We start from the raw sequence: 16,383 nt of genomic DNA, 5'->3' as shown, positions 1-16,383 counted from the left end.
GCCCAGGGCAGCTCAGTCTCCAAGTGGGTTCCCTAGCAATGAGAACAGGGACTGTCTCTGACTTGAACTCAGTCGCTGGCTCTTTGATTACCTCCCCCTGAGGGAGGAGCAGCTCTACCAGGCCACAGAAGAAGACAATGCAGCCAGTCCTGATGAGACCTGATAGGCTAAGGTCAGATGGAAGAGGAGGAGGACCTCCCCTATCAGTGGACTTGGGAAGGGGCGTGGGAAGGAGATGAGGAAGGAAGGGTGAGGTTGGGAGGGAATGAGGGAGGGGGCTACAACTGGGATACAAAGTGAATAAACTTTAATTAATAAAAATAAACGAATAAAAGAAAAAATAAGAGTCATGGCAAGAATAAGGCTGAAAACAGTCAGGTGATGTCTCTGTGAAGGCTGCTCTCCTTCCAGGCTTCTGCCACCTCCACCTGTTGCCCACATCTGGTCTGTCAGATTAGACCAGCTATCTGCGATTTCCATTCTCCCTGAGATACAGAGGTGGGCAGGAAGTGTGAGAATGAAGGTCAAATGTGGTTATAATATTAATAGGAATGTAGATTGTGACTACAGATTGAAAATCTGTGGCTGCAGATAAAGAAAAAGCTATGTGAGTTGAAATTTAGATAGTATCTCCATTTTTAAGAGGAGAAAATTGCAGCACATTAGACAGAAGGTCATAGCTGTGTCGGATGGGAAGAAGAACTTGGTTCCACATTTCTCATAGGTCCATGCTCAGCTCTGTGCCAGGGCATTAGACTTCTTTTGGAGTTTATTTGCAGTGGAATGAGACCATCTAAGATCACGATGTTAAGGATCACAAGTTATGGAGAAGCATCACTTTTTAACTGCCAGGAATATACATATACAGATGAAATTGCCATTGGTGAATGAAAAGCGTAAAATTTGGCTTCTCTTCTGTCACCAGAGCCATTATGGAAGCAGACTTTATTGTTTAAAGGCTGGTCTTGCAGTTGACTGCTTGCCTGGCCCTGGGGTCATTGTCCAGCCCTGAGACACAAACAAACAAATCTCAAAAAGAAAAAAAAAATTAGTAGATTATCTCAAGTATCAGAGAGCTGCTTAATTTTTGAGCTGCTTAGCACTTTGGTGGCTGTAGTTCATTAGGTTGTAATGCCAGTATTTGAATTAATCACTGTAGACCTTAGTGTCAAATAAAAGGACACAGGTGCAGAGCATGGAGAACTGCTTTGTCTCTCTCTCAGTTTTAAGGTAAAAATCTGCTCCACAGAGATTCCCACTTCACTGGTAATGAAATCCCACCTGCTTCACAGAGTTTACAAGTTGGTGATTAAGCTGTGAGAGCACCCTGACTGTTGAGTGCGGGTGTCCCACTTCTAATGAGCACCGCCCAGAGCTTGCTTTACTTCTGGAGACCCTGGACTCGCACTGTGCAGAGCCAACTGCAATCCTTCACAAATGTCTACACACTGTTTTAGGGACACTCTTTTTACTTTTTAATTAAGGTAAAATTAGTAGCAGCCTTTGCAAATGCGGGAATGAAAATGAGCTTGTATGTATCATTTCGTACACTATGATTTGTTGTTGTTGCTGTGGCCTATGTTGGTAATAGCAGTTGTCTGTCCTCCTGGTGACTAACGTGTGACTCACATGTTATTTGATTCTAGGGGGCTCGGGTTGGTAGAATTGACGTTTTTGTTCAGAGCTTGGACAAAAATTTTATGGTTCCAGTAGGTGGTGCTGTAATTGCTGGCTTTAATGATGTCTTCATTCAGGAAATCAGCAAGATGTATCCAGGTAAATAGATAACTTTTTTAAGTAACCACTGGACAAAAATGACAAAAATGCATGTGCACAAAGCCTTCTGTACTGACTCATGTTTTCCCGAGCCTCCTCCGCCAGCCTTCCCTCACATACCTTGTCTGTGTGTTTGCAGGGAGAGCTTCAGCTTCACCATCCTTAGATGTCCTTATTACCTTGCTGTCACTTGGCTCCAGTGGCTACAAGAAGCTGTTAAAGGAAAGAAAGGTGAGGTCTGCTTGTGTGCTGAGTGCTGCTGGCACTTTGTGTCACTCAGGTCAGAGCCACTGTCGTCTGTGATTGGTCCAGTTGAAGATAATCAGCCTGTCTGTCCTGTGCTGAGGAGTGGTTCAGAAGTACTACTTTTACTTTTGGTATTTGTTATTTACAAACATCTGTATTGGAATTATTTGTTCAATTGTCACCTAAAGGTAAAGGGGCTTTCCTTTTTATGTTACTTTTTAATTTTTATTAAACAATTTTTTAAATATTTATTTCTGTGCTCATGTGCATGTGCCATGCATGTGTGGTGGTCAGAGGACTATTTGTGGGGGCAGGGATTGAATGAGATCACCAGGCTTAAGAGGAGGTACTTTTTACCTGCTTTGTAGTCTCACTAGCTCCAATTTATTTATTCATTCATTTATTTAGCACAGAGTCTTGCTGTGTGGCCCTAGCTGGCCTGGTGCTTGCTTATGTAGACAAGGCAGGCATCAAACTAGGACAGTCCTTCTGCTTCTGCTTCCTGAGTGCTGGGACTGCAGGCATCTCTCACAGCTTCGGGCATAGCGGCACTTGAAAGACAAATGGGGAGGTTTTCTTTGGAGTGACTCGAAAGGCTAATGGCTTGTTGAGGTGTGCCAGGCTAGTCCTGGGAGGAGCCAGTAGGAGTTGCCGCCTTTTATATTGAAATTTCAGATCCTTTTTACGGTTGCTGAAACACGGGACTTACATTGGCTGTAAGTGATAAAAAGTGACAAATTTGGTGGTGTGGGCCTGTAGTAGTCCCAGCTACTTGGGAGGCTGACACAGGAGGATCTCTTGAGCCCAAGAATTTGTGACCAACATAGTGAGACCCAGTCTTGTTTAGAACAAGCCAAGGCAGAAAAGCTTCATTTGAGACAGTTCCATAATTGTTGATGGGTCAGGTCAGATTAAAGTGTTTATCTACCTAGGAGTGCTAGAGACCCTGGCATGGCATTTGTGTCTGTATAGCCTATGGTGCCAACTAGCAATTGTAATCCTTTGGATGTACTTCATATAGGTTAAAGCATGGACATAGCTTTATGTCATAGATCCCATAACAGTCTTACTACTCAAACAGATTTGATGTTTAAGTTTTTTGTGGCATTTTACTTCAGTCTTCCTTTCCGTATTAATCCATGGGCAAGTAGTTTTTTACTTTTTAAATTGTGAGAATATTTCTTAAGATTTACACGGCCATCCCTTAGAGAAATGCGAATTAAAACCACAGTGAGCAACCTTTCATTACACACTTACATGCTTATTAGAAATGGCTAGTGTAAAACAAAACACAGCTAAAGCAACAATACAACCTCGATGTTACTGAATCCTGACGCAGGCTGACACTGCTGATGAGAATGTAAAATGTAATGCATCTTTAGAACATACTATGGCTCCTTCCTAAAAGTTAGCAACGTAACTCACACAGAGCAGCTGTTCTACTTCTAGCTGTTTGCTCAAGAGAACGAAAGCTTGAGTTTGTATAAAAATGTGTTGTTGGGTGCTTTTTGTAATGATGCAGTTTATAATTGCCCAACGCTTGAAGCACGCATATCCATCTTCTGATGAACAGAGGAATACACTGGCACATGTGCCCTTAGCAATGGAAAGGACCAAACTGCAGGTATACAACAAAGTGGCTCCAGTACATCACAATAAATGCATGAAGCAGACTCACAAGGCTCTCATGTGCTTTCATCTATATGGCACCTTGGGAAAGGTAGAAGAAACAGGGGCAAGAAAAACAGATTGGTACTGGAGGCTAGGGTCGGGGAAGCACCTTTTGGGAGTGGTGAGATATCTTACAGTTATGTCTTTAGTGGAAGTGGTTTTAAAGCTATGTATGTTTTTCAAAATTCAGAGATGTGCACATTTGGAAAGTGGACACTTGAAGTTTCACCATGTATAAATTGTTCTTGGCCAAACCAGACAACAAGCTTTTACACCGTAGGAATAAAACTATAGTTTTATGCTCTCACGAAAGCTGTCACTGTTATAGACTGTTATGGCTAAGAGAAGACAATCTTTTAGAGAAACCTTATTCATACAACCAAGATCCTCAGGTGATGAGTTTGTGCTTGTGGGGTTAGAGGACACTTTCAGGAGTTGTTCTCACCTTCCATGTGAGTTCCAGAGATTGAACTCGAGTGGTCAGGCTTGCGCATCCTGCTAAGCCATGCCACTGGTCCTCTGCTAGGTTCATTATATCTATTCTTTGATGCAGTTTTCATCAAGTTCATGTGGTAGGAATTGTCTCCATTTTGCATGTAAAATTGTGATCTGGGAAAACTTACTAGCCCAAGGACTGGCTAGCCATTTGCAAGTCCCAGAATGCTGGTGAAGTCCTAGTCTGGGTGCTGCTCAGGCCCCTGTGTATTCTGTCTTACCATTGTCCTCTAATACTTGCAGTTACTGAGACAGCACTGAGGGAGGGATTGATCCCATCATGTTTGGCATGTGAGCCATAAAGATGATGATTGATTCTTGATTCTCCCATTCTGTCTAGTAGAGGTACTTAAAAAACCCGAGAAGCTCTCAAATGCACTAACTGATTGTATTTACAATTCTTTGTATAGAATTTATTTAGGACAATAGAATGGAGTAATTTTCAGACTACTAGAAGGCTGGTCTGAGAACTCCGACATTGCATGTAAATAAAATTGTTCTTTAGTGTTTCACCCAGTAGGTCTTTCTGCAGAAAATGTTGATGCCCTCCGTAACCACAATTGTGTATATGTAGCATAAACATTGTTTCGTTTTGTTGATTTGGTGTAGAAATGTAGCCTTTTTTATTTTTATTTATTTATTTATTTATTTATTTTTGTCAAAGTGGACTTCTCTCTGCTGTGAACATTTCATCATGGTAGTTTATTGGTTCAGCTGTGGAGAAGCTGAGGCAAAGCTATTTTGTGCCAGCCAGAGCTATTTATAAACCATCACTGAGAGTGCCGTTTTATGTTATTGCTGTTATACGTGCTAAAAAAAGGAGTGTTAAAGGAAAACTTCGGATTTCTTTTTATTCTGTGCCCTTATTCCCCACAATGGTATTTTTAGAGGTTATTTCTTCCAGCTATACCTCTTTAAAAAAGGCTTTACCTTTGTCATAGTAGAGGCAGACAAGAACTCAGCTTGAAGCCATGCCTTTTCTCAAGCCTTGCTTTTTGAAGGGTGAAAGGATCAGAGAGAATGGAACTTTGTGTGTGAATTGAGCTTCTTTGCCCTTAGCCCCTTCCCCATCAGTGCATCTGCTTTATAGTGGGGAGGAATGACCAGGAATTGAACGGAAGAGGCCTTTAAGAAAAGAGGTTAAAATACAAGACACTGTTTCTCTGAGTTTCTTTATGCAAAAAGAAAGATCAGCCTTAGAAGTTTGTCCTTGCTTTTTGCCTTGTTTCCAGAGAAGCCCATTATTTTGCCCAGCTCTCCTTAGAGAAGAATGCTTTGCTGAACAGGGTGGCAGACTGCCATTTATTGTTGCAAGTATGTGGACAAGCACAGAAGTAGTATAATGTAGTAGAGTAGCTGTTGTGAGCTGAAACTTTGAGGACAAACCATGTTCCAGGAGAGCACCAGATTTGTAACATCAGTGTCTTGTAACAGAGCCAAATTCTGAAGCAGTGGTACATTTGTGCCCTAAAAGTGGAATTCTTGAATCTCTTGCAGATGTCTGATTTGGAGCTTGGAAATGGGACTTCTGCAACTCTAAGGCAGAGTTTTTGCCGCTGAGGCAAGCCTTACTGAGTGTGTGGAGATTCTTGGTGCCAGCCACAGTAGAGCCCCCAATGTTTAGTGCCATTTTTCTCAGCTGTAGACATCTGTGTATGTGGGTACGTTGCCATGCCGTTGCCCGTGTGCCCGTTCCTTGGCTCCTTATGGAGCCAGCTGTGGATTACCATTTTCTGCTCACGCCATCACATGAAGCAGTGTGTTTCACAGACAGAGCCCGAGACTTCCTCTGGACGGCTTAGTGATGTACACATATCAGGATTCTGTCGAGGGCTAGTATACATGTTGGACCATTTTGCAATCCAGAGGCCTTACAAAAGATAGTGCTTAATATAATTCGGCTCCTTTTTTATTAACATCATGAACTATTGTGTAAGGTTTTGTGATTTTATTCTAGAAATGTAGCTGACATTAGCATTCAGGTATATGGTTCAATTTATCTGTAATGAAAGTCTTCTAAAATGAAGTTAAATACAGCACAAAGGACATAGAAAATCAATATTATTTCATTTCTTGTAAGTAAGATCTTTTTACACACATTTGCTTGGGTTGCTTATAAATTTCTTCCGTTACAGAGTATTTTATAATAAATGTCAGTTATAGATTTAACTGTAGCAGAAAACAGTACAAGTTCTATAGCACCATCATGCATCAGGTGAAAACTGCTTAGCTAAGTGTTAGTATAGGATAGCCATACACTTTCCTGAAAGATATTCTTAAAGTGTGGTGATAGTAATAGGACGTTTTGTACTGTACTGCATGGACCATTGTACAGTCCAATATTGTACTTTGAGGTAGTAGTTTACCTACTACAACCTCTGCGCTCAGGAAAGATACTGTAACTATTTTCTATTGAATGAACTTCATTTGAAAATAAGTTTTAAAAGTTGAGTTATATTAGCACTAATGATACATGGGATTTAGTTTCCTTGCGATTATCTTTATAATATAAAGACTTCTTTCCTGATGTTGTTCACAGTTAAAACTGAGTTCTGGCTAGGGATGGGGACTTGAACCTGTAACCCCAGCATTCAGAAGAGAAGGATAGTCTAGGCTATGTGGTGCGACCAGGTCTCAACAAGTCTCAGCCTCTGGATTTTGCTGGCGTTAGCCAGTGATTGATAGATCACTGTTTAAAGTAACTTTTAATCCTGCTTAAAAGTACCTTACTAATGGATTAGGCTTGAACATCTACAAATTCAGTTTTTTTCAATAACCATGTATTCACAGTCACATTTGCAGGTACCCTTGAGGGGGGGTCACTGAGGAAACATTTCTTCTCCAAAAAACAAAACAAACAAACAAGAACAAACCAAAACAAAACCCTAGCTCAGGTACAGATTAACTACTCATTAGTTCCACTCTACAGACATGACAGCCACACTAGAGAGAAGGTTGTTTAAGATTGGGCTTCAGCACTGAAGTACATAACTGAAGAACTTTGTTTCTTTAATATATGCTTAATGATAAGTGAAAGGCAAAGGTGATCTCCTTGTTGCTATGGGGACATAGGGATCTATAAAGGGTATTTCCTGCTTATCAGATTTATTCCTGCTAATGAGAGTTGGAAGTGTTAGACCTACTGATGAAAGTTAGGGTTTTAGTAAATAGTACAGATAATGAAATATTAGCATCTCATACCTGTATGGAAATAGGGGCTGTGTTTTCTAAAAATGCAGAGCATTTAAAATTAGCAACCTGTGTACTTTGTAGTAGATGAAAATACACACACAAAACCCAGGAATTCCACTTCTAGAAACTTAAGCAAAAAGAGATTTTGAGTTGCTCTAATTGCCATAACATTCTTGGTATACTTACGTCTATTTGGTTCTTACATGTTCTACTTTTTGAAGGAGTATACAATATTGGTTTGGGATGATCCAGGAAAATCTTTAGATAAAATGTCCAAGAAAAGATCCTTTTTCACATAACTTTCTCCATTCTATTTCTGAAAATGACCACAGTTGTCTTAAATATTTCTCAAAAAATGTATTCAAATTATGTTTTAGTTTAATGAAATTATGAATTTTATAGGAAATGATGTAAGTAGAAACTTAAGTAGAATACTGATCCTTCGTGGTTGTATATACAATTATTGCTGTTATCAAACGTAGCTTGCAGATAGGGATATATTTTGAGATACAGGCAAGTACTGAATGATAAGAAATATACTTGGAAAAGTAGTCAATTGAAAATATTAGTTGCTAGATGAGTTACTGCTCTACATGGCTCTGAAAATGTAGGCACTGTTTAACGTAAGCCCAAAGGATAGAAAGACTTGAAAATAGGGTCTGAAGAGATGTTCTTCCAGGGGATGTGGGTTTGATTCCCAGTATCCATGTGGGGTCTCCCAGTTTTAGTTTTAGGGAATCCTACACTCTTTTCTGGCTTCCACAGGTACAAGCACACAGCACACATACAGGCAAACACCCTTATGTAACATTTTTAAAATATTTGACAATAATTTATGTTTTCAGTAGCTCATGATCACGATTTTATGTGTTTTATGTATATATTACACACACATATATATTTATGACAAGAGGAAGTCTTACTACAACTAACAGATTGTCAGTTGTGATTTTTTTTTTTTTACTTTTTGGTTATAAAAAGAACTAATTTAGTGAATATTTCATGATTCTGACATGCTAAGAATTGTTCTTATAAAATATCTCAAAATTTAAGAATGATTTTTAGTTTAATGTTTTAAGTGAGAATATAAAACACATATTGTTGTCATGGGTTGAAGCCTTTGTAGCTGTAAGAAAACTGGTAATTCATAAAACTGTACAGCATTCTCTCTCCTCCCTTAGTCTTTATCTTTAACCAGATAGAGTTGCTCATCTGTGGACCTGAAAAGTTGCTCTGAGAGAGCGACTGTAGGGAGGAAGCAGAAGCAGCTTTTGTGGCCTTTGAACTTGAAAGTGTCATTTCCTCTTCAGATCTTATGCTTGACCATGGGTGGAGGTCAGTGAAGGTAGACTAACCTAACTGTAGGTCTACTTGGGCAGGTTTATTTTACACCTTTTCAGAAGAAGCAGAAGAAAATAACTTAACTTAAATAGCTACTAACTCAGTTATGCTACCATGTCTCTTATGTATGACATTTAGCCTTAGAAACATTTTTTACATTTTCTGCTATTGGAAAAGTAGAAAACGTTTTGGTTTTAGTCATGGTAGTCTTTGGATTGAGTTAAGAGAATTGTGAATTTTAGCTGTTTAGCCTTAAACAGAGTAGATTGGGCCAGGAGATTAATGTTGAGAAGTGGAGCACTTACCTTGCACACACATGCTGGCTGGTTTGACCTGGGGATACACACATGCACACACATGGCCGTGTACATTTTCAACTACCTCTTACTGTATAACTTGCATACTAAATGGATCCATTGTAGCTTTGAAGAGATTTTTTTTTTTTAAGAAGTTACAGAAGGAAGTCACCTGAGAAGGACAGGAACTAATTATTGTGTAAAGAACCATTCTGTCCTCTGCAGCAGAGTGCAGAGGACAGAGGAGTTGGAGGTGAAGCGTGTTGTGCTGGTCTTGTGTCCAGAAGTGGATGGCTAGTTGGGTAGAATGCTTGCTCTTGCCAGGTGTGTCAGTACATACTTATAATCCCAGCTACTTGGGAAGCTGCGACTGGAGGATCAAAAGCTTATCTCTAGCCTGGGCAACTTAACAACATGCTGCCCTTCTAATCAAAATAATTCTGAAGTGTGAACTTGGGAATTTCTGCAGAGATGAGGTATATGATAGCCCAAGACCAGTCCCAAGTGGGCTGGGACTGGCTTTTCCTCCAACTTCTGCTCTCTGCAGTGGTTCTGAATCGCACTGTATTATGACCTGGATGAGATGGTAAATAGCATACACTTTATCCCAGTCAGATTTTTGCATTGAGGTTGAATTTTATTTATTTGACTTTTAAATGTGATATTTTGTTATTTCAGGAAATGTTTGTCTATTTATCTATCCAACTAAAGAAGTTGGCGGAGACCCATAATGAAAGACTACTGGAGACACCTCACAACCCCATATCCCTAGGTAATTTTTTTTCCTTAATAGAAAAATATTTCTGAGATATTCTTAGGAGGAAGTTATCATTTACAGAAACAGTGAATTTGTTTTAATTGTGCTGTTATTTCTAAATCTATCTCAGTATAAACTGGTAACCAGAAGTTTACTTAATCATTAGAAATGTGTTAATGTTTCTCCAAGGTAAAACCTATCTACTGAGGGAATGAGAACAATAGTAAATATAATGAATATGTTGATAGTAATTTAGGGCTTGCTTCTTATAATGACAGTTTTCTTAGTTAAGAGAGCACCAGCATCGCGTTTTTAGTGTCTTTGCTTATTTCCCTCAGCTTCTGCATGTTAGGAAGAGCTGTATTGTGAATTGATTTGCTAATACAAGGACCAGTATTTTGGCACGTAGTTAGGGTACTGCTCAGTGGTTAAGAATGCTTGCTGCTCTTCTGGAGGATGTGAGTTTAGTTTCCAGCTCTGACAAGGTCAGCTTACAACTGCTTTTAACTCAAGCTCTGGGGACTCTAGCCCCCTCTTCTGGCTCCTGAGGCACCTAAACATACGTGCACATGCCCACAAACAAGTACCTAAATAAAAAGCTTTTGTCAAAAGTGACTAATTGAGCCAGGTGGTGGTGGCACATGTCTTTAATCCCAGAGGCAGGCCTTGAGTTCCAGGACACCTAGGGATACACAGAGAAACTGTGGCTCAAAAACCAAAACTGTGAATAATTGACTTTTACACACCTAAGTAACTTAAAAACTTCATAATTAATTTGTGAATATGTGGAAGTAGAATATGTTTTATATTTCTCATTCAGTTGAGGAAAATGAATCATAACTGAAGCCTTTTAAAGGAGGCAATCATGGAGAACCACGTGGGCACCAACACCTAATAGAAAGCCTCCAGATCTTTGCCCACACAGCAGGTCATGTTTTGTAGTTGGGATAGCAGGTCTTCCGTGTTTTAGTTGCCAGTCCGTTTTCCCTCTCTCTTAGATTCTTATGCAGAATTGCTTAAGACTAGTTGAGATAATGTTTGTTACGTGTGTAGTATGCCACGCCAGTCTTCAGGAAATGATGGCTGTGGCGGTGGTGGAGCGCCAAGGGTGCTGTTTGCCACATGGTCTCAGAATGGGCTTGCGTCTGAGCGTGCGGAGGTTAAGCTTGATTTTACTGCACTGAGAGAAAAGACTCCATAACCTCATTGCTTACGTTCTTCCAACTCGGTTAAATTCAGTTAGCCCCTCCATTGAAAACATCATTATTTCATGTACTTAGCTGGAAAATTAACTTTCTAAAAGGGAGATAGGGGATTGTGTCCATGGTTGTGAACGTTTGCTCAAAATTATGTTTGTCGATATGGAAATAACACTTGCTATAATTTATCAAGTACAGTAAAGTGCTGTTGTGCCATGGAGCAGTGAAGGAAAGTAGTTTCTTTATTATTATTTGTCTTGAGGGGTTTTTGTAATCCAAAAGCTGATTGAATTTCTTTTTTTTATCCTAGCTATGACACTTGAGACACTAGATGGACACCAAGACAAAACTGTCACTCAGCTTGGCTCGATGCTTTTTATCAGACAGGTTTCTGGAGCCAGGTGAGTAGATTGAAGAAATGAGTTTGCTTTCAGTGTCACTGTATGTGTCCGTCCCTTAGCCAGCAGGGCAGGGTAGCTTTTGTGACCTGTTTTGTTTTCATCCTATGGTTTTTCTAATGGCTTTTTCAGGACTTCTCTAATTTTATGACTTCCAAGCTCTACTTCTACTTCCTAAACTCTTAAGATATTGAAAGTTCAAATGGCAGGTGCTACTTATGACCATGCCACCAAGTGAAAGCCCAGCTGTGCAAAAGAGTGTTCTCTAAGACAACGAGGCTATCGTTTGTCCTCAGTACCCACTGGGATTTGGTGCTTGGCTTTGCCTTCTTTAGTCCTTCTTGCCCTTTGCTGTCCTGTATAGTGATTTGGTGTCTTTTGTCTGTCTCTTTTACCCAGCCCATTACCACATAATGACTTTCAAGTTTTATTCCAATAAGATTGCTTGTGTTGGCTTTTCTTAAAAATAAAAAGTTTAATCAAGGACTTCCTATCAGTAGACCTTCAGTATATACTGAGATGTGCCTGAGAATTCTCTGTAGTCGAAGAACAATAAGGTAACAAACCTGTAAGGCTGTTAATGCCCCACCTCTGGACTCCAGGATCAAAATGCAGGAAGACAGGAGGCTGGTTTTAGGACCTCTCTGGATGGATTGTTGCTGCTGCTGCTGCTGCTGCAGTTTCAGGGATGGAACCTAGGGCCCGAGGCAAGGTGGTTAAGCACCTGACCATGGCTGCGTTCCCAATTCTTTATTTTCAGACAAGGCTTCACCAGCTGTCCAGGCTGGACTTTTAACTCACTGTATGGTCCAGTCAGGCCTAGCACTTGCAAGCCTCCTGTCTCATCCTCCCTCATAGGCCCAGCTTCTGTGTAGGTTTCTTAGATGATCTTCAGTATATCACGTTATGATAGTAAAATATGTCATATTTACTACCAATTTCAAGTTGAAATGTTGCTAAGGAAATACTGTTTTCTAATTGTTCTAGTTCAATTTCTTTTTTGTGTGTGATTAAAACACTCTGATCAAAAGCAAATTAGGAAGGGAAGTATTTCTTTGCCTTATACTCCAGGTCATAGTCCATCATTGAGGGAAGTCAGGGTAGCAATTCAGGCAGGAACTGAAGTAGAAACCACTGAGGAAAAAACTTACTGGCTAGTTCATTCACTTATGTTCACTAGCTTTCTTAAACAGTCTAGGACCACCTGCCAAGAGATAGTAATACTGTCCACAGTGCTCTAGGACCACCTGTATCAATTAGCAGTCATGATAACATTCTGAAGATAAACCCAGAGGCCAATCTGATCTGAGGTTCCATCTTCCAGTTGACTTTAGATTGTGTTAGATTGACAATAAAAACTAACCAAACACTAAACTCAGAGATTTATGCCATTCTTGACCAAGTATTATCATACTTTCTGCTCATATGTACATGGCATCAAAATCAGCTATTTTACATTAGAGAAAAACAATATATCTTATTCTAAATGCTTTTCATTATATACATCTCTATGAAAACATTTACTCTGAGTAGCTGTCTTAGTCACTATTCTATTGCTGTGAAGAGACATCATGACCATGGCAGTTCTTACAGCGGAAAGCATTTAATTTGGGCTTGCTTGTAGTTTCAGAGATTTAGTCCAATTTCATCATAGAGGAGAGCATGGCAAGAGGCAGGCAGACATGATGTTGAGAAGTAGCTGAGAATTCAGCATTGTAAACTGCAGGCAGCAGAAAGGGAGAGAGAGCCATTGGTCCTGGTTTGTGCTTCTGAAATCTGCAAATTTCGTGATTTCCTTGTTTTTAATTGCTGAGTAGTATTCCATTGTGTAAATGTACCACAATTTCTGTATCCATTCCTCCGTTGAGGGGCATCTGGGTTGTTTCCAGCTTCTGGCTATTACAAATAAAGCTGCTAGGAACATGGTTGAGCAAATGTCCTTATTGTGTACTTGAGCATCTTTTGGATATATGCCTAGGAGTGGTATAGCTGGATCTTGAGGAAGCGCTATTCCTAATTATCTGAGAAAGAGCCAGATTGATTTCCAAAGTTGGTTGTACAAGTTTACATTCCCATCAGCAATGGAGGAGGGTTCCCCTTTCTCCACATCCTCTCCAGCATGTGTTGCCATTTGAGTTTTTGATCTTGGCCATTCTGATGGGTGTAAGGTGGAATCTCAGGGTTGTTTTGATTTGCATTTCCCTGATGACTAAAGCCCACCCCCAGGGACATACTTCCTCCACCAAGGCCACACCTACTTCAACAAGGCCACACTTCCTCATCTTTCTAAGTAATGATATTCTCTGATGACTAAGCATTCAAATATATGAGCCTATGGGGGCTATTCTTATTTAAGCACTACATTTGCAGAGGATAAAAATGCCTGTGTCAAAAGACTTGGTTTAGATTGGATTTGCCTGGATCTGGAGTCAAAGGTAGAATGTGAGCTAACAGACACAGGAACTGGTAATGGAATTTGGGGCCTTTGGGTGCTCCACAAGAACAGCTCTTAACCACCTAGCCATGCCTCTGTCCTGTTTTGTTTTGTCTTGTTTTTATTCAGTGTCTTGCTATATAGCCTGGCTGGCCTTGGGATACTTCTTCCTCTCTTCCAGTGCTAACCACACCTGGCTAAATGAGAGCTTATTTAAAAAAAACAAAACTTAGCTCAGTTCAGCTTTTAACTTGAGAAACTGTCTGAATACCGAGTAGTTTTTGATGCTTTCGATCTCTCTCTCTCTCTTTCTCTTTTTCTCTCCTTTTTTCTGAGAAAGTGTTTTTCTATGTAGTAGCACTGGCTGTTCTGTAACCTGCTTTGTAGACCAGGCTGAGCTTGAGCTCACAAGGATCTGCTGGCACCTGCATTCTTGGTGCTAGGATTAAAGTTGTGCACCACCATGACCAGCCTATAATTGGTTTCTTAAAAAGTGAAAAATTAGAAATCTCCTTGTGTCTAAGGATGCCATGGAAGTCGGCCTAATGCATATGCTGTTGGTGGCCATTGCTGTCAGCTGGTCACCACCCACTGACGCAGTTACATAGTTCCTAAAATCCGCTGTGAGTCCTTTCATTGAGCTGTGCTGGTTGTATGACTGAAGTTTTCATTTGGTGAGGTGACAATAAACCAAAGCATTTTGGCTTACACAGTTGAAGTCAGATTCTAGATTTGGCACAAAACTAAATTTCTTATTACTTCTTTGAAGAAGATGTGAAGATGAGCTTCTTGCTCTCTATTACAGAAGCTGAGTAATTGCTCATCACTAGGCAGGATTTTGCAATTGTATTTTACAGTTTCATTTTAAGCTGACAGTTGTTTGCACAGGCCACGATTTATGGCTGTTTCTTAGCTTCTTAATCGGTGACTGTATGGCTTAGTGAGACAGGTGTCTTGTTTCTGGGTGGCTCCTATTAACCTCACCAGACACGTCAGGTTGATAAATCTTTTTCTTTCAGGGCTGTGCCTCTTGGGAGTGTGCAAACTGTGAGTGGCTACACTTTCCGAGGCTTCATGACCCACACAGATAATTACTCCTGTCCTTACCTCAATGCGGCAGCAGCCATAGGGATGAAGACACAGGATGTGGACTTGTTCATAAAGAGACTTGACAAGTGCTTAACGACAGTAAAAAAAGAAAAAAATAAGGCAAGGGGCATGTGTGGAGTTGAGGATGACAAGAAAGCTGAAGATGGCATTGAAGAGGTGACTAGAAAACGAGGTAACACGGAGGACAACATGGACCAGCACTGTTCTTCATGACACAGGTTTCTTTTTGCTACAGTTCACACAAACAGTTTAAATGCTGTCAAGTTTTTGAATTGAGAGTTTTATAAGAAATATTCGGACTGGTCTGAGGGTAGCCATTGGTGATTGTTTTTGTTATCCTTAGAATGCCTCGGTCTTTATGATCTTTACAGATTATAACATAATCTGTAAATGATCTGTTGCAGTGATCATTTTCTGGTTGTTCTATTAGTTAAGCAACACAATTCAGATGATTATTGCTAATATAAACTGTAAAGATACATGTAGTTCTCACGGAAATACAGAGTGCTTCTTCTTAGCTATTCTCCAGCATTCAAAGATTTCTTTGGTTTCTGATCACACAGAATTGAGAAAGATCTGTTTCTAATGCTGCTAAATACTAGATGTTTGTTTAGCTGTCGCTGTGCCCATAGAAGGGACATTTCCCAAAGAAGCAGAGCCAAGACACAAGCTTAAGAGCAGGTATTTTCAACTGGACTGGCTTGGTTGTATATAAGCAACATGTAAAGACTCAAAGAGGGTGTTAGTGACATTAAATTGCAGCAGCTGGCAGTTCTGCTCAATATCTTACCTACTGCCTAACACAAGGTTTCCACAAAAGAATTCTCCAATCCAGAATGTCAATAGTTTAAAGAAGGGAGCTCCTCAGTAAAGAGGAGTTTCCAAATTGCCTTATATCGCAGCTTGGCCATAGTGATGCCTGATATTGCTATTCGTGATGGGCTTCATGGAGGTCAGTGGTCCCATGAAACGCTGCACCTAGCGATGTGATGGATAGCTTGGTTTGTTTAAGTGCGTCATGCTGTTCACATATCTATAAAATCAGATAATTATACATTTTTAGACCATATTTTAGTGACGTGACTGCAAAAATAAAAAAGATAGCTCTGAATGTTATCAAGTCTACTTCAAAGAGACTTTTGAATGACAACTATTATAAATTGTTTTATGTGGTACCTTCTCATTTTTCTATTTGGGCAACTGAAAACTTTATTCTACATACTATCTTCCCTCTAAGCAGCTTTTGTGAACTGACTGGTTTACTCAGGTACTAGTTAATATGCCTGGTTTTGAACATGTTCTTGCTAAGGAAGTCAAAATGATACAGTGCTGCAAACGAGTGTGTTTACTTTCTGCGTGCGTGCGTGCGTGCGTGTGTGTGTGTGTGTGTGTGTGTGTGTATGAATGACTCTGAAATTCTGGGCCCAGGAGCTCTAACAGTGATTTTTGTTGCAGTGTGTGTGTGTGT

At 40.1% G+C, this 16,383-nt stretch overlaps 1 protein-coding gene across 1 annotated transcript in view; it reads left to right on the top strand.

The window, feature by feature from the left end:
- Sepsecs (Sep (O-phosphoserine) tRNA:Sec (selenocysteine) tRNA synthase) overlaps window positions 1–16,031 on the top strand; it is a 28,339-nt gene extending 12,308 nt beyond the window's left edge. Inside the window, exons 7-11 of the mRNA XM_055623829.1 lie at window positions 1,647–1,776; window positions 1,916–2,007; window positions 9,696–9,789; window positions 11,284–11,374; window positions 14,825–16,031. Of these exons, the coding sequence (XP_055479804.1) occupies window positions 1,647–1,776; window positions 1,916–2,007; window positions 9,696–9,789; window positions 11,284–11,374; window positions 14,825–15,128 (711 nt within the window). The 3' untranslated portion in view covers window positions 15,129–16,031. The remainder of the gene's footprint in view (window positions 1–1,646; window positions 1,777–1,915; window positions 2,008–9,695; window positions 9,790–11,283; window positions 11,375–14,824) is intronic.
- The last annotated feature ends 352 nt before the right edge of the window (window positions 16,032–16,383 follow it).

The sequence above is a fragment of the Psammomys obesus genome, unplaced genomic scaffold, assembly GCF_907164565.1.
Source record: "Psammomys obesus unplaced genomic scaffold, mPsaObe1.curated_primary_1811, whole genome shotgun sequence".
Classification (NCBI taxonomy): Eukaryota; Metazoa; Chordata; class Mammalia; order Rodentia; family Muridae; genus Psammomys; species Psammomys obesus.
Note: the sequence above shows the minus strand (reverse complement) of the source record. Positions and strands in the feature narration are given on the sequence as shown.